Source organism: Ambystoma mexicanum, chromosome 14 (genome assembly GCF_040938575.1).
Source record: "Ambystoma mexicanum isolate Mex_15411 chromosome 14, UKY_AmexF1_1, whole genome shotgun sequence".
Classification (NCBI taxonomy): Eukaryota; Metazoa; Chordata; class Amphibia; order Caudata; family Ambystomatidae; genus Ambystoma; species Ambystoma mexicanum.
This window is the reverse complement of record NC_090940.1, coordinates 454,792,996-454,819,062: the sequence shown is the minus strand read 5'-3', so window position 1 is coordinate 454,819,062 and position 26,067 is coordinate 454,792,996. Positions and strand designations below refer to the sequence as shown.

Here is a 26,067-nt window from a genome sequence, read left to right as displayed (position 1 = left end):
TATGTCAACCAAAACATATGGCCATTGCATATGAAAAAATCATAAACAAAAGGATATTGGTCATCAATACGATACCGCACATTTTACGTTGGATGGAATGCAATATAGCCAAAGAAAAGAAACGAAAAGAACAGCATAATTAGCATGGGGTCCAAAACAGCGGTTCAGCATGTGCACACAAGCTGGCTGCGCACAAGCCAAAGAAAAAAGAACAGAATTATAAATACACGTCCCTAGGCAAATAATGTACCTTTGAAAACTTTGTCAGCTATGGAGTAGGCTGAGGGAGGAAAAGTAAGGGTGTAAGAGTCAGTGAACGGCAAATAGTCAGTGCCTCATCAAGAAGAGGAGCCAGTGGCTGTGAAGGGGTTACGCCACTTGCCAATAAAATGTTGTCAATTGTCCAATTTTGTATTGCTTTAACCTGGGCTCCACTAAAAGTGAAAATTAAAAATGAAATATTGTTTTAACATGGTCTATACGTGTCACTAAGTAGCTTACAAGCAATTATAGCATCATAATTAAAATTATGAAATGAAATAACCACGTACCTATATATGTTGCAAGTGCGAAGTATTAGCCCACGATTGGGCAATTAACTAATCTTCAAAGGGAAATTAGAAAGCTGCATGTCACGTAGATGGAAAGACAGAGAAGGGAAGAGACAAGTACGCTCATTAGCTTAATTAGAATTACAAAGGTAAGGTAAGGTCACATGCTCAAGCGAGCCCCTTATGGATCAACTAAGGGATGTGCGCGAAAGACCCCACTTACCAAGCTTTTCCGCGCAAATGTTATTTTCGGAGCTGGCCGCGGCAAGCAATGATGTCTGTTTTATCATTTAGACGGAAGCTAGCGAATGCGTTGAATTGCTAAGCAATGGTTGCAGAGTGCAGCCATATTTGGTGTGTGAAGCAGTTCATGATAGTGCCTGAAGTAAATCCAAAATGCTGCGAAAATGTTATTAGCTGCACAGAGTCACCTTGCAATCACTTAATGTGTGAAGTGTGCGCGCTCCCGATACCGATCCACAATTGTGCAGGTTCAGATTGGTATCGGAATAATAATTAAAGGCATAGATTTAAGAAGAATAATAGAAAGAAATTAGCTGAACGGGTGTGTGAGGCAAGTCGTACTAATACCTTGAGTACATGCAGAAGGAACCACAGGAAAGGTGCTGGTTGCATAAGTAGCCATGGGGTTGATTAATATATACAGTATGAGCAACGTACCACCAATCACCCTTCTATAGGGTCTGTATGCAGAATACAATTAACATAATTTTTGAGTATTATAGAAACCTTACATGCAGGATTCAATTCCATACAGTTTGGAAAGATGATCCAGAAAGCTAACCGTACTTGCTCTAGCCTTCTCAATGTGATTGAATTATCAATTGAGCCCTGCACTGGAGTCACGCATAGGGCTGCGAGTGAAATATGGTAGTTGGCTTGCGGGTACCCAAAAAGGGCTACATGCATCCCCGCTCATGGATGAATTACATATGTTTCGTATAATAACATGGTAATTGTTACCAGAAAAAGAAGTCCAATCTGTTCATAAGTAAAATTAAACAAAACAAGTGAACAAAGTTATTGTACATAGCTTCACAAAAAGACAGATAGATCATGGTCTGTGTATAGTCCATGTGCAACAGTATGAAACTGACATATAAGTCGGGCTTCCAATTCTATTGCAAGACTGGAGGCGAGCACTTCAACTTCATTTATCACTACTCTTCAGCAGTTTGAACAAACTATAACCGAACAACAACATTGAAATGTCCCAAGTGACTTTCCTACTTTTGAACTACATATCCCATAGTCTCTGTAGCCCTTCAAACTCCAGCTCAGCTATAACCCCTTCCTGTCCCTGAGCTCCTCCTCTTCTTTTACTGCTCTTCAAGCAGATAAGTAACGTTTTCTTACTGTGCATGATTATCTAAGAATTGGTATATCATTAAGGGGAAAAGCAAATAGAAAGCATAGAGTATGCACGCGTAGCTTTTACAGTGCATTAGACTAGGGCTACACAGTAGAAACAGAATGGGAACGTTTGTTAGACTATGCGTAGATGTTTGAGGCACCTTAGGGCCGTTTTGAATTCCGGTGTGTCGCATAGCACGTTTATTGGATTAAGTATTGACCATTGGAGACACCTAGGCGGCCCTTTTGAATTCCGCCATGTCGCGTAGCGAATACTGCCTAAGGCATTAGTTGGAAGAGCCCCGGCTCCCCGTTGTCCCCGTGTCGCATATTCGGCACGTCAGGGGTTCGCCAGCGCTTCGGGGCTCACAGCGAGGACAGCGTGAGCTCCCTCGCAGGCCCCTACCCTTGAGGGGGCAGAGTCAGGCACGCGCGAGTGCCGACCCCTCCTTTGTGGAGGCGGAAGCAAATGCCAAAGAGCATCAAAAGCAGCTCTCATTGAGAGCAGTGGAAGTTGCTCCGGCCCCCACCCTCGCGTGCGCGGAGCCGGCCTCATTCACTGTGTTTGTGCCGCGTCGCATTTACTCTGCGACGCGGCTTTGAACACAGAGAGTTCCCAGTCAGCACTGTAACGTTCATAAGTTACAGAGCGCGCGGAGCAGAACGGAGAGAGAAGCCCTCTCCACAAACTCATGAAAGCAGCCTCACGGAGTAGGAGGCTAAGAAGGGCACTACAAAGCAGAGAGCCATACCCTTCCAACAGTCACAGACTGCTACAGAGCAGCGAGAGGAAGGGGAAGATCATAAGCATCCACAGGCAGAAGAAACTGTATTGAAGTCTGGTGCAGCCACATAAAATAAATAAAATAAAAGAACTATATCAGACACATCTACTAGGAAGTGGGCAGCAAGCAAACCTGTCATCAGGTATTAAGGCACACAGCACGCCCTGATCATGTTGGAATTTGAATGGAGCGAGGAGGAGCAGTCGCTAGACTTGGCCGCTAGCTTCAAGGAGGTGCTGGGGAATTCCCTAGTAGATGCAGTGGCACTAGGGGTCAAACCCCTGCAAGAAAGACTGGAGACTTTAGAAGCAATGCTCCACCAGTCTAAGGAGAGCACCACGAGGACAAACAGCTTGCCCATCGAACCCCAGGGCCCTATGGAAGGGGCAAAAGACAAGGCCCCGGAGGTCGCCGACGCCTTTGCAAAGCTGAAAGAGGCCTATTTGCAGCGTCTGGCAGTGCCGGACCTCACGACTCCCACTCCTGGGGAAGACAATGAAGGAGGAGAAGACCTAGGCTCGGAAGAGGAGCCACCAGAGGAGGATACCTCCCCTCAAGAGGCGGAAGCGCCAGTTGAAGAGGATAGGGGAAATCCCAGCGGGGGAAAGAGAACCCGCAAGGAGAAGCACCTTGAGGAGGAACAAGACGACATGTTTGATCCGGAGAGCATCCGCAATTCGAGATCTTCCGACTGGCAGCCGTCCCCAAGAATAGCGCAACATATGACTACCAGGCTGAGGAAAGCCTTAGACAAGGAGGTTAGACAGCGCCTCCGGGCAGAATGCCCTCGCCCAGACCTTCCAGGGAAGGTGGCAGAAGCCCCCGAACTTGATCCCAAGATGCTGACCTTCGTCTCTAAAACTAGCAAAGACCCCCGGAAAGGCATAGACAGGTCATGGAAGAGCTGCCAGGAGAAGGTACTGGACCTGGCTGGCCCTCTCGCTAAGATCACGGACTTGGCAGAAAGAGCAAGAGACACGGGGGAGGAGGTGGACCCGGGTGCTCTAGCAGATTGGGCCCAAAGAGCCGTTTGCCTTTTGGGAAACGCTAATTGCGCAATTGCATCGGAGAGAAGGAGAGGGCTATTGCTGAAAATATACGCTAAACTTAGCGACCTAGCATCTTACGAAGCGGGAGAAGCAGTTCAAGGCCTCCTATTCGGAGAAACTTTCGGAAAGGAAATGGGCCACTTCGTGGGCACTTACAATTCGCTGGAGAAAGTCCAGGCATCTATTCGAAAGATCTTCCCGCCCAGAGTTTTTGCCGGGACTGGTCGTTACAGGGGTCGCACGACCAGTCGGCAGCAAGGAGGGAGAAGACCCCCTAATCAGAGAGCCCAATACTGGGAGAACAGACAGCAGGATATGTTCTTCCCAGCCAGAGGTCGCAACACCAGAGGGTGCAGAGGCAGAGGTTTCGGACGGGGATAAGGATTTACACCAGGCAAGGATGATAACCTACCCTCCAGTGGGAGGGAGAACAAGTATGTTCTGGCGAAACTGGCGCACGCTTTCCAGCGATGCCTGGATTTTGCAAACCGTCAGAGGTCTGCAGATAGAATTTATGCAGACACCAGTGCAGATGCTAATACCTCATTGCCCACGCCTAGCAATAGCAGAACAAGAATCCCTGAATACCGAGTTAGCGCTGCTAGCGGAGAAAAGAGCCATAGAAAGGTGTCCGGCTGCCCCGGGTTTTATAAGCAACATATTTCTTGTTCACAGGAAGGAGAAAGTACGCCCAGTTATAAACTTAAAAGAGTTGAACGGGTGGATAGTATACCATCATTTCAAGATGGAAGGGATTCACCAGCTCAGAGATTCCCTGAGAGAGGGAGACTGGCTGGCCAGGCTAGACTTAAAGTATGCCTACCTGACGATCCCTGTACAGAAGCAGTTCAGGAGTTTCTTAGCTTTTCACTGGAAGAAACAGCTCTGGCAATTCAAGACGATGCCCTTCGGGCTTGCGTCAGTTCCTTGGGCTTTCACCAAATTGATGAAACCCGTAGCACCAGCCATCCGAGAGAAAGGCATAAGGTTGATAATATATCTAGACGACCTCCTGCTTCTAGCAGAGGATCCAGGAACACTGAAATACCAGACGAAGTGGGTCCTAGATCTGTTACAGTCCCTAGACTTCCTAGTGAACATAGAGAAGTCGGATACCAAGCCAGTGCAAAGACTAGATTTCCTTGGCTTCGTTTTAGACACGAGGAAAGCCACACTAGAGCTTCCAGAGAGGAAGATCCGAGATATCAAAAGAGAGATCGGGATGTGTCTGAGGAAGAGAGTAGTCTCTCTGACAATCATAGCGAGGATAGTGGGCCTTCTAGCAGCCTCCATACAAGCCATTTTTCCCAGTCCCTTGCACTATCGAGCCTTACAAAGGTTGAAGATAAAGCATCTCCAACAAGGACTGAAATATCATCAGCTAGTACCATTAGATCAGGAGTCTGTCGTGGAACTGGAATGGTGGTTGCAGAATATGGATGCCTGGAATGAGTCGTGCCATATTCGGGGACTGTCCAGACCTGATCATAGAGTCATACGCCAGTCGTTTAGGCTGGGGAGCGCGGTGCGGGGAGTTACAAACAGGTGGAAAATGGAGCAAAGAAGAGCTAAACTTGCACATAAACTGCCTGGAACTTAGGCAGGCTCCTTCGCGATAAAGACTTTCACGAGAGACAAAGTGAAGTCATGCGTCCTGCTGAAGATGGATAACATCTCGGCAGTTTGTTACATAAATCACTTAGGCGGAACAAAATCCAGAATGCTAGCGGAGCTAGCGAAGGATTTCTGGCATTATTGCCCTGCAGACATGGACATCAGTGATGGCAGAATACCTGCCCGGAGAACTGAACGTAGTAGCGGACTGGAATTCCCGTTACCTCACAGACTCCAGTGACTGGAGGTTGGATCCTGCAGTGTTCCGGATACTAGATCAGAGGTGGGGTCCGATCCATACGGACCTGTTTGCGTCGCACCTCAACGCGCAGACACCCAGCTACTTGAGCTGGAGACTAAACCCAGAGCAAGCAGTACAGATGCATTCCTCCAGAACTGGACAACAGGACTCCATTACGCATTTCCCCCGTTCATGATGCTGAGCAGAGTGCTAGCAAAATGTTGAAGGGAGAGAGCAGAACTAGTGCTAGAAAGCGCCCTTGTGGAAATCACAAGTATGGTTCCCGACACTGATGGAACATTTGATCGACCTTCCGAGAGTCCTCCCTGAAGGATAGCGACTGCTCACGGACCCAGCTGGGCAGTGTCATCCTCTGAGAGTGAGATGGACACTCCCGCTCATCGCGTGCAGGATATCAGGAAGCAATGGGAACTGTCAGGCATTTCGATGCAAGCTGCAAGCCTCATTGCAGAATCCTGGGCTCCGTCAACTAGGAGGAGCTACGACGCGGCTTGGGCCAAGTGGACTAGCTGGTGCAGATGAAGAGATATTCATCCCATTTCAGCACCTTTGGTAGTGATACTGAATTTCCTAGCGCAGCTCTTACACGATGGGAAAGCGTTCCGCACCATAGGAGTGTACAGATCACCAATCTCAGCGGGGCACCTACCAATCGAAGAAGTTCCGGCAGGTGAACACCCGACAGTTAGTAGGCTCATCAGAGGAGCTAGATTCAAAGCGCCACCAGAACCTAAATACAAGGTTCTATGGGACATGGCAATAGTGCTACGGCTATTAGAGCGCTGGCCAGAAAACAGATATCTATCTCTCAAGCAGCTGTTGGGCAAACTAGCGATGCTGCTGTGTCTCATATCTTGTAAAAGAGTATCGGATATCAAAACGCTAGAGTTTGAAGTTTGTTTGTTTTATTTGTAAAGCGCAACCAGGCCCTCGGGCAACCGGGCGCATATTCTTAGGAAGTTGCAGTACATACAATATCAATATTTACAGTACAGTACAGAGTATATATACACAGTTACAGGAAGTTGCAGTACATACACTAAAAATAAAAATAAAGAGATCAATAGGAGGACAGTCGGGCCGGAAGGAGTGACCTTCGTAGTGGTACAAAGGACCAAGGCAGGCACTTCCTCAGTGCACTACCCATATTTTCCGAATAACATCAAATGGTGTGTGGCAAGCTGCATCAAGGTGTACGAGGCTAGAACAGCAGAGAACAGAGCAGCGAGTATGAAACAATTGTTAATAGCGCGCAGGAAGCCTTTTCATGCTATAAAGACAGCTACCATCGCGAGATGGGTCAGGGAGATAATGCAAGCAGCAGGAAATTATTTGCAGAACTATGGGGCACACTCCGTAAGAGGAGCAATGACGTCCCAAGTATATACGACGGGAGTACCCTAACAAGACATTATGGGAGCAGCAGACTGGGTGAATGGTCGTACCTTTAGGGAATTTTACTTTAAGCCTGCTGAGAGTATAGCAGCGACTGTGTTGGGACAGGTTTAAACAAGCACAATGCTCGCCTCCAGTCTTGCAATATAATAAAAATTACCCCTGCTAACTGCGCAGCGTATTAACGACTAGGAGGCGAGCATTAGGTCCCACCCAATGTTTGTTGATCATATATGCTGTATGTATATTTCGTGATGATATGATATCAAACCTAGACACCACCCTGATATTCTGTTTATTTCTCTTAGGGGAAGAGCAGAAGAATAGTTGAGCAAGGTGGCTAGTGAGGAGAAGACGAGAGCACAGTGGAAGAGTTGGCAGCCAGTTGGTGCGGAAGAAGTCTTTGCTCATTTGACGGGAGGGAAAGTTAATGGTTAAAGGACATTGAGAGCGTAAAAGAGAGGAGGAGCTCAGGGACAGGAAGTGGTCATTGCTGAGCTGGAGTATGAAGGACTACAGAGACTATGGGATATGTAGTTCAAAAGTAGGAAAGTCACTTGGGAAATTTCAATGTTGTTGTTTGGTTATAGTTTGTTGAAACTGCTGAAGAGTAGTAATAAATGAAGTTGAAGCATAATGCTTGCCTCCTAGTCTTTAATAGAATTAATACTCCCTGCGCAGTTAGCAGGGATAATGTTTATTGTCTGAGCTTAAGAACAAGGTGGCCCCCTCGCTGAGGTAAAGATACTTTGGCGATGCCTACAAATTTGATCAGTTGTTTGTCGTCCATTTGGTGGCTCTTTTGCCATTGGGTGGCCAATGGGTATTTGGACTCCTGATTAGAAATGCTGGACAAATGTTCCCGCATTCTAATTTTGAGAGTCCGAATGGTACTACCTATATAGTGTTGTCCACATGTACAGATAATATAATACATACAACATTTAGTATTACAGTTGATAAAGGAATTGGCATTGTAAGTTCCTAATTTCCCAAAATCAACTTGGTTAGTTTCAAGCACGTGGCCACACATTGAGCACCCACCACTTTTGTAAAAACCATTATTCTGAGCTTTATGAAGCCATGTTGGCTTGGATTGTTGGTTGGACATAAAAGATGGACATGATATATTCTTCAAGGAGTTCACTTTGTTATAAATAAAATTGGGAGAGGCGTGTAGGCAAGTTGTAATGTATCTGTCCAGGTGAAATAAGTGCCAATGTCGTTTGACAATTGTATAAATGCATGAGCTATCTGCATTGAAGCGTGTCATAAATTTCAATTTGTTACTGTGTGTTGTATTAGTACAAGATTACATTAGAGCATTGTACATAGAACATATTTATCACAATTATCACCAAACCGAAGTCGGTACTCCTTTATCGACCTTGAAAGGATGAAAGGCTGAGTTGGCCTCGCCGGGATTCGAACCTGCAACCAACAGATTACGCACATATCGTAGCAATGAGTGTTCAACCAGCTGAGCTATCTTATTGGCCAACATCCTTCAGAGGTCAGTTAACTGAGTATCGACTGTGGTATAATAATCACAGTGCCTAGATGTTGGACGAACCATGGATGAAGCGCTACATAAGTTAAATGCCTATCTGGATTAAGACAGTTTTTGCTGAATTTCTATTTCAATTACAAATTTCACTTTAATTTGTTTGTTTTTTTAACAGCGCTTGCACTTCCTGGAGAGTCAGGTTTTGGTTGTTTGAATTGTAGTCTTGAAGATTTGAGAGGCTAGAACACCTGTGATTGGTGTAATGACAATCACTCACCCTTGAGCAAAGGCTCTGCTGCCCCTGAACATTTATAGTAATGTACCCATTGACTGCAAGGTTGAATGGATGTAAACTAGATCGTAGATAGTCATCATTTTACACACTGTTTTTATAATTAGAGTGTAAATAAAATTATACGCGTAAGAATTATCTGCCTTAGCATGATTACGTACACAGCACAGGAACTCCGAAAAAATACAATTGTGCAATACTGGTTTGCTTTCACTGGGAATAAAAGGATAATTTGTTACAAAATATGAATTCTCAATTGCAACTTATTTTACCATTTTATTAATTTTACATTCCTAAAATGCTAGGAAAATAAATATTCACAGTGCGCAGAAGCTGAATGGAAATAAACCATTCCTTTTATCACAGTGTGCAGTTTCTTTTTTTGAAAGGCTTCAGAGAAATACATTCTATTTCAGAGGTTTGTATCCATGGCTTGCAATTACATCCATGTAGATAGAAATCTAAAGAAGCCTTCTGGTTTCTGTCAAGTAACCTTACCTTTACACTGTCCTCTGCTCTAAATGTGGGTGTAAATGTACACAGGAAAATTATAAAGCTGTCGTATTTAAAAGCTTTTCATGCGTAAAAAGGCCTAGTATGCACCTTATCTGGAGGTCTGGTTCCCGCATCTGCTTCTGAGTCCTTTGCCACCAGTACCTGCCCAGCTTAGCAGGGCGCTTTTTCCTTGGTCCCGCTGCGCACCGTTCACCTTCTCTTCACCAGAGTTCCTCTTCTCCGGTCCCGGACACCACCTATCTGCTTCAGGCAAACTTCTCCTATTCTCCCCATGGTTATTCTTGGTGGGATTGCTTCTGCCACCGCCACTGGTCTCTCTTTACACTCTGTGCACTCTGCAGCCTTCCCCCTCGCTCCTTCCTTGATCCTTCAGCTGCGGGTAATCCCCCGATTTAAATGTCACAGGCAGCTGACTTGGGTCCTGACAACTAGACTGCACACTATACTTGATGTCACAATCTTTCCACATTGACTCCTTGCTCCTCTTCATTGGGCCTCATTACGAGGACGGCAGCAACCCGCCGGTGCTACCGGTGGGTTGCCGCCGTCCTAATGACACCAAATCCACCACCTGATATCTCGGTGCCACCGGGACATTACAAATCCCGACAGCCCGGGACATCAGGCGGCGGATTCAGGAAGTCCCCATTCCTGTGAGTCCTATAGAACTCCACGGGAATGGGTTCATGGAAGCACTGGCACCGTTGTTAACAGTGCTGGTGCTTCAGTGAAAACTCTGCCTTCCAGGGTCATTGCGCCCGGCAGGTAAGACCTGCCGGGCCCAACAACCCCATAAGACAGAGTTGTGGCGATCGGGAAAGGGTGTCGGTATGGTGCGACTGGCACCCTTATTTCCGAACCGCCATACTCGGAATGAGGCCCCTTGTCTCAGTACTTGAGGCTTTCTGGGTCGAGGAGTCCAAGGGAGTTGTATATGATTTCAAGTTACATTGTTGAACAGTTTAATGCAGACAGCAATCACCTTAAACATTAGATGTAATATTTGTTCTAGGCTTATCATGTATGCATGAAGACTGACTAGGGTTTTGTTTGACCAAGTAGTTTTCAGAGTTTTATAATTAGATAGTTCTAAATAATGACAACATGCCATTAAAAAAACTCAGGAATTAAAGAAAGTTTCTCACAAGAAAGAGAAGAATACCGCCTCTCTCCTGCTGGAGTCACCACTCTCCCCTAACAGCTATCTCCTCCCATGTGATCCACCCCCAGAATACCACCCCCAGGGTCAGGATCAGGTAATGGCTACCTTCCCCATGCCACATGGGAGGAGACTTTAGGCTGGGGATCAGTGAGGACTCTGCAGGATTCACAATACTCACAAGCAAGTAGTAGAACACAGCAAAGCAATAACTGAAAGGCAAAGAAGCTGGAGGCAAGGCTGAAGGTTGGCCCTTAGCTGCTTGCCCTTTTTACTGGGTCTCCCGGGGCTGAGTAACCCCAAAGCAAGGAGTCAAATACTGGAAGTGGTGAAGGGCTGGCCAGGAGATGGAGTCCTGGCTCAGCCGTCCTGTTTGTAACCTGATGGTGGTGCTTGTGGCTGTGGGGAGTGGGCTGGATGTAGGATGCAGTGCTCAGATTAGCAGCAGGAGCCACTGGGCTAGCCACGCCATGTCTGCAGGTAGATGTTTCTCAGTTGAAGCCCCTTTTGGAGGTGGAAAGACCTTCCAAACATGGCAGGCGTTGGGGTCAGAGGTCACCTGAGAAGTCCATAAATTGATCCTGGATGCTTCTTGTAGGTCCACTGACCTTTACAGGCAGCCTCAGGCAGATAGAATGAGTGACTCTGGTATTGTTGTGGTGAGTTCCGTGTTGCTCTCAGCTCAGTTAAAGACCCTTTTGGAGGTGGAAAGACCTTTTTCATTAAATATACCCATTAACTATTAGTCATTATTTGTTTCATTTTTATTGGTGTTTATAAGTGTGCTGCTTTGTAAAGGCCTCTGCTGGGGCCACCCAGCTGGTCGAGTGCAGTATGGTGCGATGAACTATGAGGAAAAGGTCAAAGCACCTCTCAGGTGTTGACCCTTACCCAGAGAAATGCAGAATGCCTTGTTGAGCATCCTCATGAAATGCTCCACATCCCCATTTGCTCACAGCCTGCATGGTGTGATGCTACGGTGAGTAACACCATAGAACTCCAGGAATTGTTCACATTATTTTCTCTGAAACAGGGTCCATTGTCCGACTGTATGTACTCCAGGATGTTGTGTGCCAGGTGCCGCAAAGAGCTGCTCCAGCACAGGGATAACTGCATCTGCCACAGTAGACTGTACAAAATGTACTTCTGGATATCTGGAGTAGTCCTCAAGTACCTCCAGGAAGTGGCAAGACTGGTGCACAGTGCCAAAGTCAACACTGGGCACTTTCTATGGCTCAGCGGTTCACATTTGGGATGCAATAGGAGGTTCCTTCACAAGTGGCCTGGTGGCTTCATATGAGACACAGCGACTCAGAGCAACGTCAACCTTAGCCTCAAGATCAGCAAACCACACTTTTACCGGAGACAAGTACCCCTCTTGCTAGCCACCCGGTGCTTTAAAGGGCTAACACTTAGTTTCTGGCTCTCTTGGACCAACGTCTTGTCAGTTGAGTACATAGGGGGAGATGGACTCCTCTCCCTGTCTTTGGATACAAGTCGTACAGCTCCAGCAGAAGCTCATGTGTGTCATGGGGAAGTCCTCAGACCTCCCAGAAGGTATAGCTTGTCTTTAATTTATTACTGGTTGTCGTTGTAGCCTTCCAACCACCTTCCTGTGTAAGGATCGTGGTTCCATAGCCCACCAGCCCAATGATGCCTCACAACATGCCTGGTACTAAGGGGCTCTGTACTAGGCCTTCTCTCCCTAACTGGCCCTCAAACTCTTTCTCCTACTCTTCGACGCACCACAACATGCTCATTCCTCTGGCCTGCTTAGGTGATCCCTGTTGATGTTAGAGTTATCCTCCTTTTTATCTGCTCTACAAACTTTGCACTGCAAATCCACAGAGGAACCTGCAATCTCCCCCTCTTCTACCTCACTTCTCATACACTTTTTAGCCACTTTGCTCTCCTCTGCAATGGTATGCTACTTTTTTTACAAGCTACTTGTTATGACCTTAAGCAGGGTCAACTGGTTGAAAGGATACACTGGATGCCAGGAGATCTTCAGTGTTGCTTTAATCAAATGATATCAGGAGATTACTTAAGTCAGTTACAGGATCAAAGAACACCCACTGGCTCCCATCAACCCAGGCTAAATCATTGTCAACTGTCCTGGGTAGAATCTCAACATCCAACATTCCACTCAGTCATACCCAAACATTCCATTCATGACCTCATACATCAAGCACTCAGCATACATACAGAAAGCCACTAACATCCATACAGGAAAGAGAATATCAATCCTAACACGTCTCTTCCTTCAGACAACAACCCTAACACCTCTCTTCCTACAAATACAACCACCACTCACCTATTCAGACACACAGACACTACCCAATTCCAAACACCCGGATAAGTTGTACAACCAAGCGTAACTAGCATACAAGGAGACAGGACACGACCACCACAACTACACTCCTAAACCAACATGCAACACAGACCTCCTTCCGCTCCCCACTGCCACCAGGGAACCTCGAAACTGCCACCTTCGAGCACCACCAGCCCCACCTTGGGCAACAAACTAACACAACCACAACGTTCAACAAATTATGACCTCCTTTTATCCACCCCTGCCACAGGTGAATCATGGAGCTGCCACCCCCAAGCACAAACTCCCCACATCGGGACTGGCACAAGGTCCTACAGCAGCTAAACGAGAAAACTAACTAACTTCCTAAACAATCAACCCAGGAAGATCTGACCGGAACAACAGGACCAACACACCACACACCCTCACCAAACAAACTCAAGTTCACCCACACCACATTCACACCAGGGCCACAACACGCACAGAGGAGTTCCCACATAACAAAACTCAAATCACTAATCCCAGTTTGACAGCCATTCAAACTGGGCCAACCACACTATTAGGCCTCAACCCCAAAACACGTATCAACACTAAGCGAACACCTCCGGCAGCTTGGTGAAGTACAATATGCCCTAGGATCACAGAACAGTGTCAATATGGTTGACACTCACTGTGAACTACACAAATTCAAAATAACATAAAACCTGGCTTGGCACTAACCTCCAAGCAACGCAATCCAAGTCCACTAGATCACATTGCTCTAGAGGACATATATAACTCATCTCTATACTCAACACAACACTTGGGAGTCAGCCAACACTAACTAACCCCCATCCAGGAAGACTTCTAAGTCTTCTCCCCAGACACTGACAAGTAAAAGCAGGCATCCCCACATTCTTGTGCCCCGAACCGCGTGTGGACAAGGCCCTGTCCCACACCTGTTCCATTAATGAACTAACTCAAGCCCATGATAAACCCTTAACACTCTGGCTTTTATTCCCATGCCAACACACCATCCATGGGTTGCCCTTCCACCCATACTCCTGTGGCTTTCACTAGACTTCAACACTAACATGCAGCTCACTGCTTACTATCACTGGGAAATAAACTTACCAATGCATGGATGTATCAGCATACACACACATCAGACAAGACACCACAGTCTCTCCTCAGGACAACTCAACACCACACACACATCCCAATGTGGAATCTTCTACATACTGCAGGGTACATCAAAATCCATACTTTGAACATAGCACTTGTCATCCACAAGCTCTGCACCTTCCAAAAACATGTTCCAAAACAAAATTCTTCTAACATCAGTACATATATACTTTACACCTACAACCTAAAAGTCCATGTTGCCTTATTCCATGCAACCTAAACACCCTGAAAATCCTTAAGATGTTAAACTAGCCCAATCATCTCACCCATGCACCCATGTGATGATCCAACCCTCCATGTATCGATGTCAGACTAAAACATTTGAACAAGAGAACAGTTAAACTCTGGAACTCTCTAAAAGTCCAAGTTGCCTCCTTTGCAACTTTAATAACCTGTAAAGCCTCATAAGAATGTTAAATTCATTTAACGATGTAAACTAACAAAGGAGACCCAGTTGCCGTTACACACAATACCGCACTAGCACTGCACAATCTCACTACCAACTTGCAAAAAACACCTGATCCTGCTATCATGGACCATCAATACCAACAAACTCTGACATGCCCTTTATTAAGGAAGCAAATCTAACACCAAACAGCATGCATTTCCAAACCCTAAACAAACATGTCCCATAAAAATGCGGACAGCTTCATTAGTCGGTGAATGCTGTTGTCAATCACTCCATGATGTCATAACGGCATCAGACACCAGTACATCAATAGGGACGGACCCCTCCTTCGTTCCGCAGAGACCATCCTCAGCACCATGTCCCCACCTCAAGGACACACTTTGATTGCAGCACCGGTAAGCCCAATCACATATCCTCCTGTGGCACGGAGCACACATGCCTCGGGCACCCAAAAAGGCACCACTCATGAAGCGCAGCTTCCTTCGAAGGAACAGCGTCATCTACCGTCACTCACCATCACACAATTGCCAGCGCTGCCCACTGAATGATAATGTACACCTGAGGCATGTGAGCGTGTATGGCATCAACTGAACTTCCTCATACCACACACCGTCAGAGATGAAAGTAAGCAGAATGGAAATGGGGGCACACATTTTCCAGCGGCGACCCATAAGAACTATTCCACTGGAACTCGGACTTCCTCCGAAGACAAACGCTTTTCCTTTGAACGTCTGCGAGGCTGGAGGGTGCTTTACTCGAAAGCTCAATGACGTAGCTCTGCAACCCAAACAGTTTCAGAAACCATACGGGAGAAGCACACAACGTTCCAGCAAATCCGGATGACGCAGATCGCTGCAGAACCATACAGTGAGAATGTTCCAAACAGTTGCCAACTCCAACAGCAGCCGTGGTGACGTCATCAGTCCCGCTGAAGCGCAGGGCTGATAGGAACTCCACTCACCAACCGCCAATCACGACGGAAACTGCTTCCACTTGCCCCCCCTCCCCCCAAGTCATAACGTTAGGCGTCCATACACAGACACCGCAACCTCTTTCAAAGTCGGGAGCATTTTCAAAACCCATCATTGGAGATGCCTTCTTTGCAGACTTTACTCCGAAATACAGCAATAGCAACACAGAGTCTGACACCTTCACTTTTTCAGACTCACCGGCATCTTTCCAACATGACACCATCTCGAGCTCCTTAATGCTTTAACAGTCTTTGGTGCCATTCAACTCCTGGCTATAGTTCTTGGGACTAACTTTCCCCTGGGTGTCTGTCTGGCAGGGTCTGCCTCCTGGATCCCTACCAGGGCATCCTCCCATACTCCTCACTGGGTGGTGGGACTCATCACGGGGGCAGTGGGCTCCCTCTATTGTCAGTCACTCAGTTACAACTTCTCCCTCCTGTTCTGCACCCCAAGCAGTAGTCTCCTTCTTCCCCTCTCTCTGGCTTCTGATTCACACAGGTACCTGTCACCAGTCTTCTCCAGGGTTCTTGTATCCCATCCTCATCGCCGAAATATTTTATGACTTTAAGTGGGGTCAACTGGTTGAAAGGATACACTGGATGCCAGGAGATCTTCAGTGTTGCTTTAATCAGATCATATCAGGAGATTACTTAAGTCAGTTAAAGGATCAAGGGACGCCCGCTGGCTCCCACCACCCAGGCTACATCACTGTCAACTATCTCAACATCCAACATTCCACGCAGTCATACCCAAACATTCCATTCATGACTTCATACTTCAAGCACTCAGCATACATACAGAAAGGCACTTACATCCATACAGGAAAGAGAATATCAATCCTAACACCTCTTTTCGTTCAGACAACAACCCTAACACTACTCTCCTCCACCATGATTTTCCGTTCTGCACCTCCCAACTACTATTGACCACAACTCTTATGTTCTGTTCTGTCTTCAAGTCTCTCGCCTTTCCTACCTCCTTCACACTATCCTCTCCAACCTCCTCTCTGACCTCTCTGGTAATTGGGACATCTATCTCCAATAAACCCTGATCTCTTCTCCTCCTCTCCAATTTGTCATCTCCAAAAGCGCACACCTGCCCTATATTAATGGTTTCTTTTCTAACCTGCTTAGTTCTACTCTGTGGCGAGTCTTGGGACAGGGTTTCAAATGTGTGTTTTAGTTCTAAAACATTGTTGGTCAGTTTCAAATGTTCCTTGTCTCTCGGGTGTTGCAAATGTTAACATACAAGGTTTGCGCACTGGCTGGATCTCAGCTTCAAGAACCAGATCCTCCATCTTGGAACACCTTTCTAATTCATGCATCTAATTCTAATTATTATTATTATTATTTATTATTATTATTATTATGTGCGAAAGCACCAGGGCTCTGCACCGGGATACTAAGACAGTCTCTACTACTTCATGGCATTTAGGGAGATACATGTCTGTCTGCTTTAATATAAGCAGAGGGTTTTGTTCACATATGAGCCTTTGGCTTACCAGCTCTCCTCCAGAGCGGAGGCTTTCATGCAGCACTTGCCTCATATATATTGCCAAGTAAAACTCTTACTCCCTCACACTAGTAAAACAGATGTTCCATAAAAGGACAGGTAGTGTCCGGGAGTCCATGTGGTGAGCCCCTGACCTTTCCATCCAGATTGAGGCAAACAGTATCACACTACAGGCGGTAACCCTTAGCCTTCTTGTCGTCTACCCCCACTGAACCTCAGGTCAGGCAGAGGACTTAATTACAGAAAATATATTTACCACCCACAAAGAAGAGCATAATGTATTAGTCAGCAGAGATGGCTAGGTAGAGTGACAGGGCCACTTAATATGGGGAGGACATTGAAAGGGACCGGGGTACTCTGGGGGTCAGTGGAACCTGCCCACTCTATCATGTGACCCCTAAAGATTTTATGTGGGGGATGTCCAAGAACCTACTCAGTTGCCCCTCTCTGAACCTGCAAAGAGCCCCGCAGCCACTCCATCAGAGAAGCCTCCCACTGTGAACGGCCATGAGATGAATTCCATACAGATTAAGAAAAGGTCTGCCATAATAGAGCATCAGGGAGGGAATATTACCAGGAGGCAAAAAACCCACCAATCTGAAAGAGGTTTGTGAGAGATACAGTACACACCGCAAGCCTGCCACTCTTCCAGCAATTTATCCACAAGAGTACTCAGAGCAGTGGAACTCCCTGATGCGTGACCAAAGTCAGAAACGCCCAGGATTAGAGCACCGATGGTAGTCTGAGGAGAACTGCGTGCTCGAAACATGGCAAAACATATAGGTTATACGTAGGAAGAGGTAGAAGTAGTGCAAGGAGCTGGTATGCACGTCTGAACAGCCGCCATGATAGCCTTGCTTGATTGAAGATGGCATCGGTTGTATTTGAGGCCTCGGCCAACAGAGTTATATGTACTCAAGTACTAGAAAACACAGACAATTAAGATCTGTGTAACACTTGATCCCAGTAAGAAACAGAGGAAAGGGAAACACATGGAATGGATGTGGGCCCATGAAGCATGAACCAATACCATGACACAGTTTTAAGGAGGGAAGGGATAAGTAAGAAAGTGAAAAGGAGAAAGAGTAGCAGGTGGCTGAACAAGTTAGCCCAGACACTCAGAGGGGAGATTGCTGCAAGGAGCTGTTTAGGGCTATATCCCAGAAGTTGGCAAGAGCCAGAGACTACTGAGAATGAGCGCTGTGATTAGTCGTCCAGGGCCTAACATTCCAGAACCTGGTTCGAGCCCTAAGATCACCAGAGGAAAGGGAAGAGAGTGAGGGAAAGCGAGAGTTAGAAAGAGAAAGACCAAGAGAGAGTTAGAAAGAAAAAGACCAAGAGAGAGAGAGAGAGAGAGAGAGGAGGTGGGGCAGGGGGCAGGAAAATAGCTCAGGAGCAATGTGTTTTGTCATTCACCATCATTATCCATTCTACAGAGTTCTGAAGAATTTTCGGGTGGTGTGAAGACTATATAAAATTCGTAAAGTCCACAATAGCATCCAGGCTGATGCTGAGATACAGAGTTGCTTCTAATTTACATTATTGTAAATGTATTACTCCACTGTCGTTTGCTTCCTACAGACTATTTTATTCTTACACTTATTGATACAAAGGTGTTGTGGGTTTTCAATAAGACTGATTGTATCTGAGTGGAAGAAGTTACTTCATGCCATTTAGCAAGCACCAACTTGTGAAACAATAAGCATGTATATGTTGCTTACTTTCTTGTTCTCTGCTGAACCCAATGCAAAAGGGCTTTTATCGTTTTCCTCTGAACTTTTGTTGAAACAGACATGCTTTTCTCTGTGTTCGGAGTGCTTGGGTGGGATGTGTCAGAGTCTGTTCCACTGGGAATAGAGGACAAACTGGAAGATGAGGCGTTCCGATTTAGATTTCCTGTAAGTTCTTTAATCTGCAAGAAACAAATAAAGTCAAATATAAAGGGGACTAATATGGAGCACTGGTCCACTACAGGAATCTGGATCAAAATACATGAAAGTTGCTAGATGGAGCTTTTTACTGCTTCCAAACATTCCATTGATTAGGGCAAGGTTATTTATTCCCTACTGACGTATGAAGAAGTGCTACCCGTCAACCAGCTTGAACATTTTTGGAACTATGCAGAGAACCTTGACATAAATCTTGAGAAGTCCATTTTAACAAGCACAGATAATACCCTACCGATAATTATCTTGTGGAACCAAGCAACAAAGTGAAGGCAAATGGCCTGTATTAATGGTTCTTTATTTTTTGCCATAGGACAAACATATGATGCATTGCTTAGAATCGTTACGATGAGATGTTCCCCTTTTACACTTGTATTTGTTATCCTACATGCTTCTTTCTGTTTACAAGTTTTACCCACAATTCTTTGAAAGTTCTGACAACTTCGGTTATATCTCAATACTAGGATTTCTTTTCTCTTAATGGATGCTAATTCCCTATTATGGGTGGTTTGCCACAGTGTCATTTGGTTGGCTGAGATCCCAAAGTATTTGACAGTGCCAGTCATGCCCTGTGCAGATTTTCCCTAGAGATCCTATGAATTCTAAAATAAACCAGGAGACGTATACTGGTAAAATTACACATTCCCTTTTACTGCCTCTTGGCCTACCGCACACTTAGGGGCTGTAGGCTGTAACCCCTACTACCCCCCCGCCTCCATGCACTTAAAAACAGCCGCGCTGCCCTGGCCGCACTTACTCAGAGCCAGCTGCCCTGCTCGCACTTCCCCTTCCCCTCTCCATTGCATTCCCCTTCTCCCTTGCATTCCCCCTCTCTATTGCATTTCCCCCTCTCCCTTCCCCTTGCACTTCTTGTGTTGCACTTACACAATCCGAATGACACACGGCCTAGTAAGATCATTTGACTTGCCTTCCCTCCCTTGTTTTGTGGCACCTAGAAACACGTGTGTACAGGCACGTTATAAATACCATACCATATCATATAACCCGGTGGAAAAGCATGGCTGCAATGACCCCCATAATAACATGACAACTTATATACCAACAAGACACCAAAGTATTCATAGACTTTCCAAATACATTGTGACCCTCAAAATGTGCAATGGCTATGGCAACCAGGGATGGTAACATTCAGCTATGTTCGTCTCAAGTTTTATATCAGTGCAAAAGAACATGTTTAGGGAAAAAGCTGGTCAACTAAGTGGTCTTATAGTGAGGATGGATCACATATAACACCTGGAATCAATAAGGACATCAATGCTATGTATCCTCAGTTCAATGTTTTATTCAGGGGCTTGATACTTTATCTCACTCTCCACCTGCGGCATCCAACAGGGCTCTATCCTTTTGCTGTGGCTCTTCAACACCTACCTTGCCCTTCTCGCCCACCTGATCTCCTTCTTCTCTACTCATTTTCAATGCTATGCTGATGACACATGGCTCTCCTTTAAGCTTCCCTCCTCTTCCTCCTCTCCTTCCTCTCTCATTCCAGACTGTCTGACTGCTATTCAGACATGGTGTGCTTCTAATGATCTCTGCCTTAATGCCACTAAGACTGAGATCCTTCTCATTGGGACTCCTGTGAGGAACTTATGGTGACAACAAGCAAGACAGACACAAGTGATCACAGTTCAACAGTGTTTATTGAACAATGAAAATAGTGTGTGGGTTGGAAAAACGCCTAATCTAACCCTAAATCGAAGATGGGGACAAATGTTAACCATCAAATGAAAACTCAGGCAGTCCTAGTGACATTATGTCAAAACAAAAAGGGCCTATAGTAAGAAACCTATTGCCAAGCCTCACAACAATTCTTTTTTTTTTAAACTTTATTTTTTAATTTTGAATACAAATGCACCAACATGGTGCTCTGTCGAAACCATTGGAAGGGGAAAAAGGGAAGAAGGGAAAAGAGGGGGGCATGAGAGGAAATGAAGGGAAGATAGAAGGAAGAGAAATAACACAATGTTACCCAATCCCGAGTTCCCCTCCGAGGCCGCCTCCCCTCCCACTCCCACAAGACGAAAAGAGTCCGAAACAGTCCTTCATCAGAGTCTGATATTTTAAAAATTCAGTGGGATGTTGAAGATCTTAGTTCCATAATCTCCTTTCAGGTACTAGTGGAATCGGAGTCAGAAGATTCATTACTGTTTAGCAGGTATGCAATATATGGTCCCCAGATGTCGGGGGGCATGCATGCAATGGTAGGGTTCTTATAAATTCGTTTTCCACATCCTGGCAGTATGTTATGTCTTTTTTCCAGTCTTCAGTTTTGGGTAGTGGGCCTCGGCTCCATGACATGGCGATCCTCCTTCGGGCCAGCACCAGAAGAAGGGATGCTAATTTACGTGCTGCAGGTTGAAGGTATTTTGTGAGACCCAGTAGGGGCCCCAGTGGTAGTGAGGTCACCTGTTTGCCTAGGATGTCGGCAATTGTTTGCAGAACCGAGTTCCAGAAACACCTTATTCCAGGACAGTCCCACGCTAGGTGGAGGAAGTCTGCCTGGGCCGCCGCGCATCTATCGCATTGGGGCGACGTTTCTGGGTGAAGCTTGTGTTTCTTAACTGGGGTATAATATGTTTGGTGTATAAAATTGAAGTGTATTAGTTTATAGCGAGTGTTTAGTGCCACCTTTTGAGTTTGACATAGGATATAGGACCAGTCCTCCGTGGGTATCGTCTCCTGAATGGCAGTTTCCAATTTTAGCTGTGTTTTAGGGTTGGGTTTCCCAATATCGACCACCAGGGATTTTTATAGCAACGAGACTAACCTCCCCTCCCCCTGCGCCTGAATCATGTTATGCAGTAACTCCCATGTAGGGGGTTGTTTGGGAAATGAGGGGAATATTTTGTGTAAGGTGTGGCGTAGTCTAAAGTAAAGGAATACATCCAGGGAAGTGTCTCCGCCCCTATCTTTGGCCATTTGTGGAGTTAGAAAGGTGCCCTCTGGGAACAGGTCTCTGAAGGAGTGGACATCAACCTCGTCAGCCCATATCAGGAATACTTTTTCATTCGTGAGGGGGATGCCGGGAATAAATCTGATAGGCAATAGCGGGGAGAATCTTACGTCCACACCGTATTTGGCCGCCATCTTTTTCCAGATTGCGTATGTAGACAAGACTGTGTTGAGCGTGCTGTATGGAACTGGGATCTGACTTATGATGACAGCACTTAGCAAGTCGGGCGAGGCCAGGGCTCGTTCCACCTGCACGTGTGGGCGAACAAAGTGAGTCATATACCAGAAGCTCAGGAAGTGAGCCTGGGCCGCCCAATAGTATTTTTCTATGTCTGGGAGCGCTAGACCTCCTTTCGTCGTTGGTAGAACTAATGTGTTGTACGCAACACGAGCCGGTTTACCTGCCCATATTAGCTCTAGGACTGCCGACTTGACTTTCTGGAGAAAGGATTTGGGGAGGATTAGTGGGATGTTTATGAATAGATACAGAAGCTTAGGAAGAACAACCATTTTAGTCAAGGATGTTCTACCCCATAGCGTTAGTGGCAGCGTTTTCCACCTGTGTATGCGTTCCTGCAGGGCGTTTAGCGTAGCAACATAATTATCTTTATAGATCTCACAATGGTTACGTGACATGTAAACACCCAAATAGCGCACCTTTGAGTACTCCCATTTAAAGCCATGATCATCAATAAATTCAGTTGTTTTGGGAGTCAAGGGGAATACTACCGATTTGGAATGATTAGTTTTGAGACCTGACAGTTGGCCGAATCTTATCACTTCGCGCATTACAGGGTTAAGATTCTTTTGGGGGTCACTGACGAACAACACAACGTCATCAGTATAAAGAGACACAATCAATCTGTGGGGGCCCAGTTTAATTCCTCGGTGCAGGTGGTTTTCTCGTTATCTCGATGCCAGGGGTTCCATGATAAGGGCGAATATTAGGGCTGAAAGCGGGCAGCCTTGTCATGTTCCCCGCTCTAATGATATGCTCATGGATCTAGTGTTTCCTAGAGTAACGACCGTGGGTCGTTATATAACAGAGATACTAACTTGATAAAGAAATTGCCGAAGCCCATTTTCCTAAGCGTCGCCATCATGAATGGCCATTCTACAGAGTCAAATGCCTTCTCGGCATCGAGCAGTACCACAATCGCTTGTAGCGTTGGATCTAGGGCCTCAATGACCCTGAACAGTCTCCTGATGCCGTATGTGGTGCTGCAACCTGGGAGGAATCCGGCTTGGTCTCCAATCACCAGAGCCGGCATGAGAGGGAGGAGCAGTGATGCAAGTATTTTGGCCAGGATTTTATTGTCCAGGTTAATTAAGGAGATCGGCCTGTAAGATGCACAGTCATCTGCGGGTTTGCCGGCTTTGTGCAGCACCATAACATTGGCTTTGCGCAGTATGGGGGGAAGGCTTCCACGTTCAATTGCTTCTTCGTAAACGCAAAGCAGGAGTGGGGCGAGGATGGACGCATGGGCTTTGTACAACTCTCCAATGAGCCCATCTGGGCTTGGTGCTTTCGAGTTTGGGAGGGATTTTATTGCTTCCCGAATGTCCTCCTCTGTCAGCGGTACGTTCCTCCTCTGTCAGCGGTGCGTTCAGTGGTTCTCGCAGGTCTGCCTCCACCCAGTACACCTGGGTGTCGTCGAGATACTCTTGTCTAGCTTTTGGATCTGAGATACCTGTGGAGCTGCACAGTTTCTGATAAAAGTTCCGAAAGGTGAGAGCAATATCCTCCTCCGTGTATACTCGCCGCCCTTGATCGTCTTTAACGCATTCAACTCGAGTCGGGGTTCCGTCCATTGACAGCAGCCGGGCTAACAAAGCACCTGGTTGCTGTCCTTCCCCATATTGTTGGACCTGGCGACTGCGACCCAAGAATGTTATCTCTTGTTCGGCCGTTTCCTTGAACTTCAGAAGTTCTTCCTTTAGTTTGGCTTGGGTGTGCGAGTTTGGGGTAGTGAGGACCTGGAGCTCCAGTGTCTTCAAACGTTGTTCACTGTCCGATAACTCTTTGCGGATCTGTTTTAGTATGCCATTTTCTTTAGCTAGGCATATGCCACGAACAAAGCACTTTGGTAGAGCTTCCCAGATGGTACCGGGTGAGTCAACAGAGCCCTTGTTCTTCTCGATGAAGGCCATTATTTCTTTGCGCAGTTCATCTGCGAAAACTGCATCGGCAAGTGTGCCTGGTTTGAATCTCCAGTTGAGGCCGGGAACTGCTGTGTTCGCTAGGGAGACGTCGACAGTGACCATTGAGTGGTCTGACAAGGTGTGTGGCAAAATTTGACTCGTCCCCCAGACGAATGGGCTGTGGGTGGACGCCAAGATGTAATCGATCCGGGAGCTGGTGTTATGGACGGCGGGGTAGAATGTGTAGTCCTTCGCGTCTCGGTTGTGGTGCCTCCAGGTGTCGGATAGGCCAAAAGTCTGGCAGATCTCCTGAATTTGAGCGCTGGCTTTGGACGGATTCCCCGCTGTGTTGTGGGATTTATCAAGTCTGGGATCAATTGGTGTGTTAAGGTCCGCTCCCCATACAATGGTTGCTGCGTTGGTCTTTCCTAGTTGGGACATCACCCAGTTAAAGTTGTTTGGGCTGTCAGTATTCGGTGTGTAGGAGTTCACAATTACTACTTCCTTTCCTGCGATTATCCCCCTCACCAGCAGAGCTCTCCCCTCAGAGTCTTTCTGCGAGTCAATTACACTAAAGTTCATTCTCCTGTCTATTAAGATTGCGACTCCCCTGGCATAGGAAGAGTACGATGAGAAATACCTGTGACAGCCCCGGGATTTGGCCCAGTGCAGTTCCGAATGTGGCAGGAGATGGGTTTCCTGCAGTATGGCAACGTTGATTTTGTGTCTGCGGAGGTACTGGAAGATTCTCCTTGCTTTTGCTTGCTGGTTGCCTCCACGGATGTTCCAGGTGGCGACTTGTTGGCACTGTCATCAGAGAGATCTGGTGAGTTCATGTTTGACAGGTCCGGATGTTGCGACTGATGGCTTGATCCGTATGAGTGACTGGAGGACTTTGCTTCTGATCGGACTGCTTCGTGTAGCGTGATTGGTATGGAATGGGAGTGTGGGGTATAAGGCGGCCCTATTGAACACGTATCCCTCCCTTGAGTGGGCAACCCCCAACTGGCCCACGACAAACAGTCCCTAATAAAATAAACTGTTAACATTGCTGTGCAAGGGGCGCTGGTAGCCCTCCAAGAGGAGGTTTGCTCCCTCCCACTGTTACGCTTTTAATTTCGTGATGATGAATTTATTGTGTCGAGGGAAAATGGAAGCCTTTGATTTGTTTTTGCATCCGGAGGTAACTTTATGGCGGGTCTCTTCTTGGTCGGTGTCCCCTTTGTGGGAGACCATTATTTTGGGCTGGTCTGCAGCCAGCGCGATCCAGGTAGTCACTTGTTTCTTCAGGCGTGCTAAAAAACGAAGTTTTTCCATCAAATTGGATGCAAAGTTTCACCAGGTATAGCATCGAGTATTGAATTTGGTTTTCTTGCAGCCTGCGTTTCACAGCTGTGAACGACCGTCTCTGTGTCTGGACTGCTTGCGAAAAGTCAGGGAAGAACTGTATCTTATCTCCCTCATACAGTAGGTCCCCTTTGTCATTGCGTCTCGATCCTTATAGTTTAGTAGCTTAGCTATGATGGGACGCGGGTTCGCTCCCGGGATAGGTCTTGAGTTAAGAATTCTGTGGGCTCTTTCGACTACAAAAATCTTGGATAGGATCTCAGGGCCAAACAAGTCAGTGCAGATCTTCTCCACATGGTCCTCCATCTTGGAAGTCGGTTGGTGCTCTCTGACTCCGACAATCCTTATGTTATTGCGCCGGGAGCGACCTTCCAAGTCCTCATTTTTGGCCATTACCACTCCCATTTGCGTCTCGAGTGAGGACACTCTGGTTGTCAGGGCTGACGCCCCACCATCGAGGTCGGAGACCCTATGCTCGACTGCCTCCAGCCGGTCAGCGTGCGTGTCCAACCGGTGTTGGAGCTGGTCTACTTTGGTGGAGAGTGTATCCAGTTTGTTTCCCAGGCCACCTATGTCGGCTTTTAGATCAAGTAGTATATCCCTGGTGTCGAAGTCCTGCGTCGCTTCTCCGTCTTGCGGTGAGTCCTGGGTGGGGGATTGCGATCTACTGTTGGGGGACCCCGTTTTGGTAGAGGAGCAGGTTTCAAGGGTCAGCTTTCTCTGTGATCTATCGGTTTTCTCCATTCTTGTTGAGGATAGGGCCGGCTGTGTCCCCGGAGGCGTTGTGG

The 26,067-nt window shown here is 46.6% G+C and overlaps 1 protein-coding gene across 2 annotated transcripts in view; it reads right to left on the bottom strand.

The window, feature by feature from the left end:
- CLMN (calmin) overlaps positions 1-26,067 on the bottom strand; it is a 2,282,147-nt gene that overhangs the window by 919,499 nt on the left and 1,336,581 nt on the right. For both annotated transcript variants that reach the window (XM_069637682.1, XM_069637683.1), the window contains one exon: positions 18,593-18,783. In XM_069637682.1, coding sequence (XP_069493783.1) covers positions 18,593-18,783 — 191 coding nt within the window. The remainder of the gene's footprint in view (positions 1-18,592; positions 18,784-26,067) is intronic.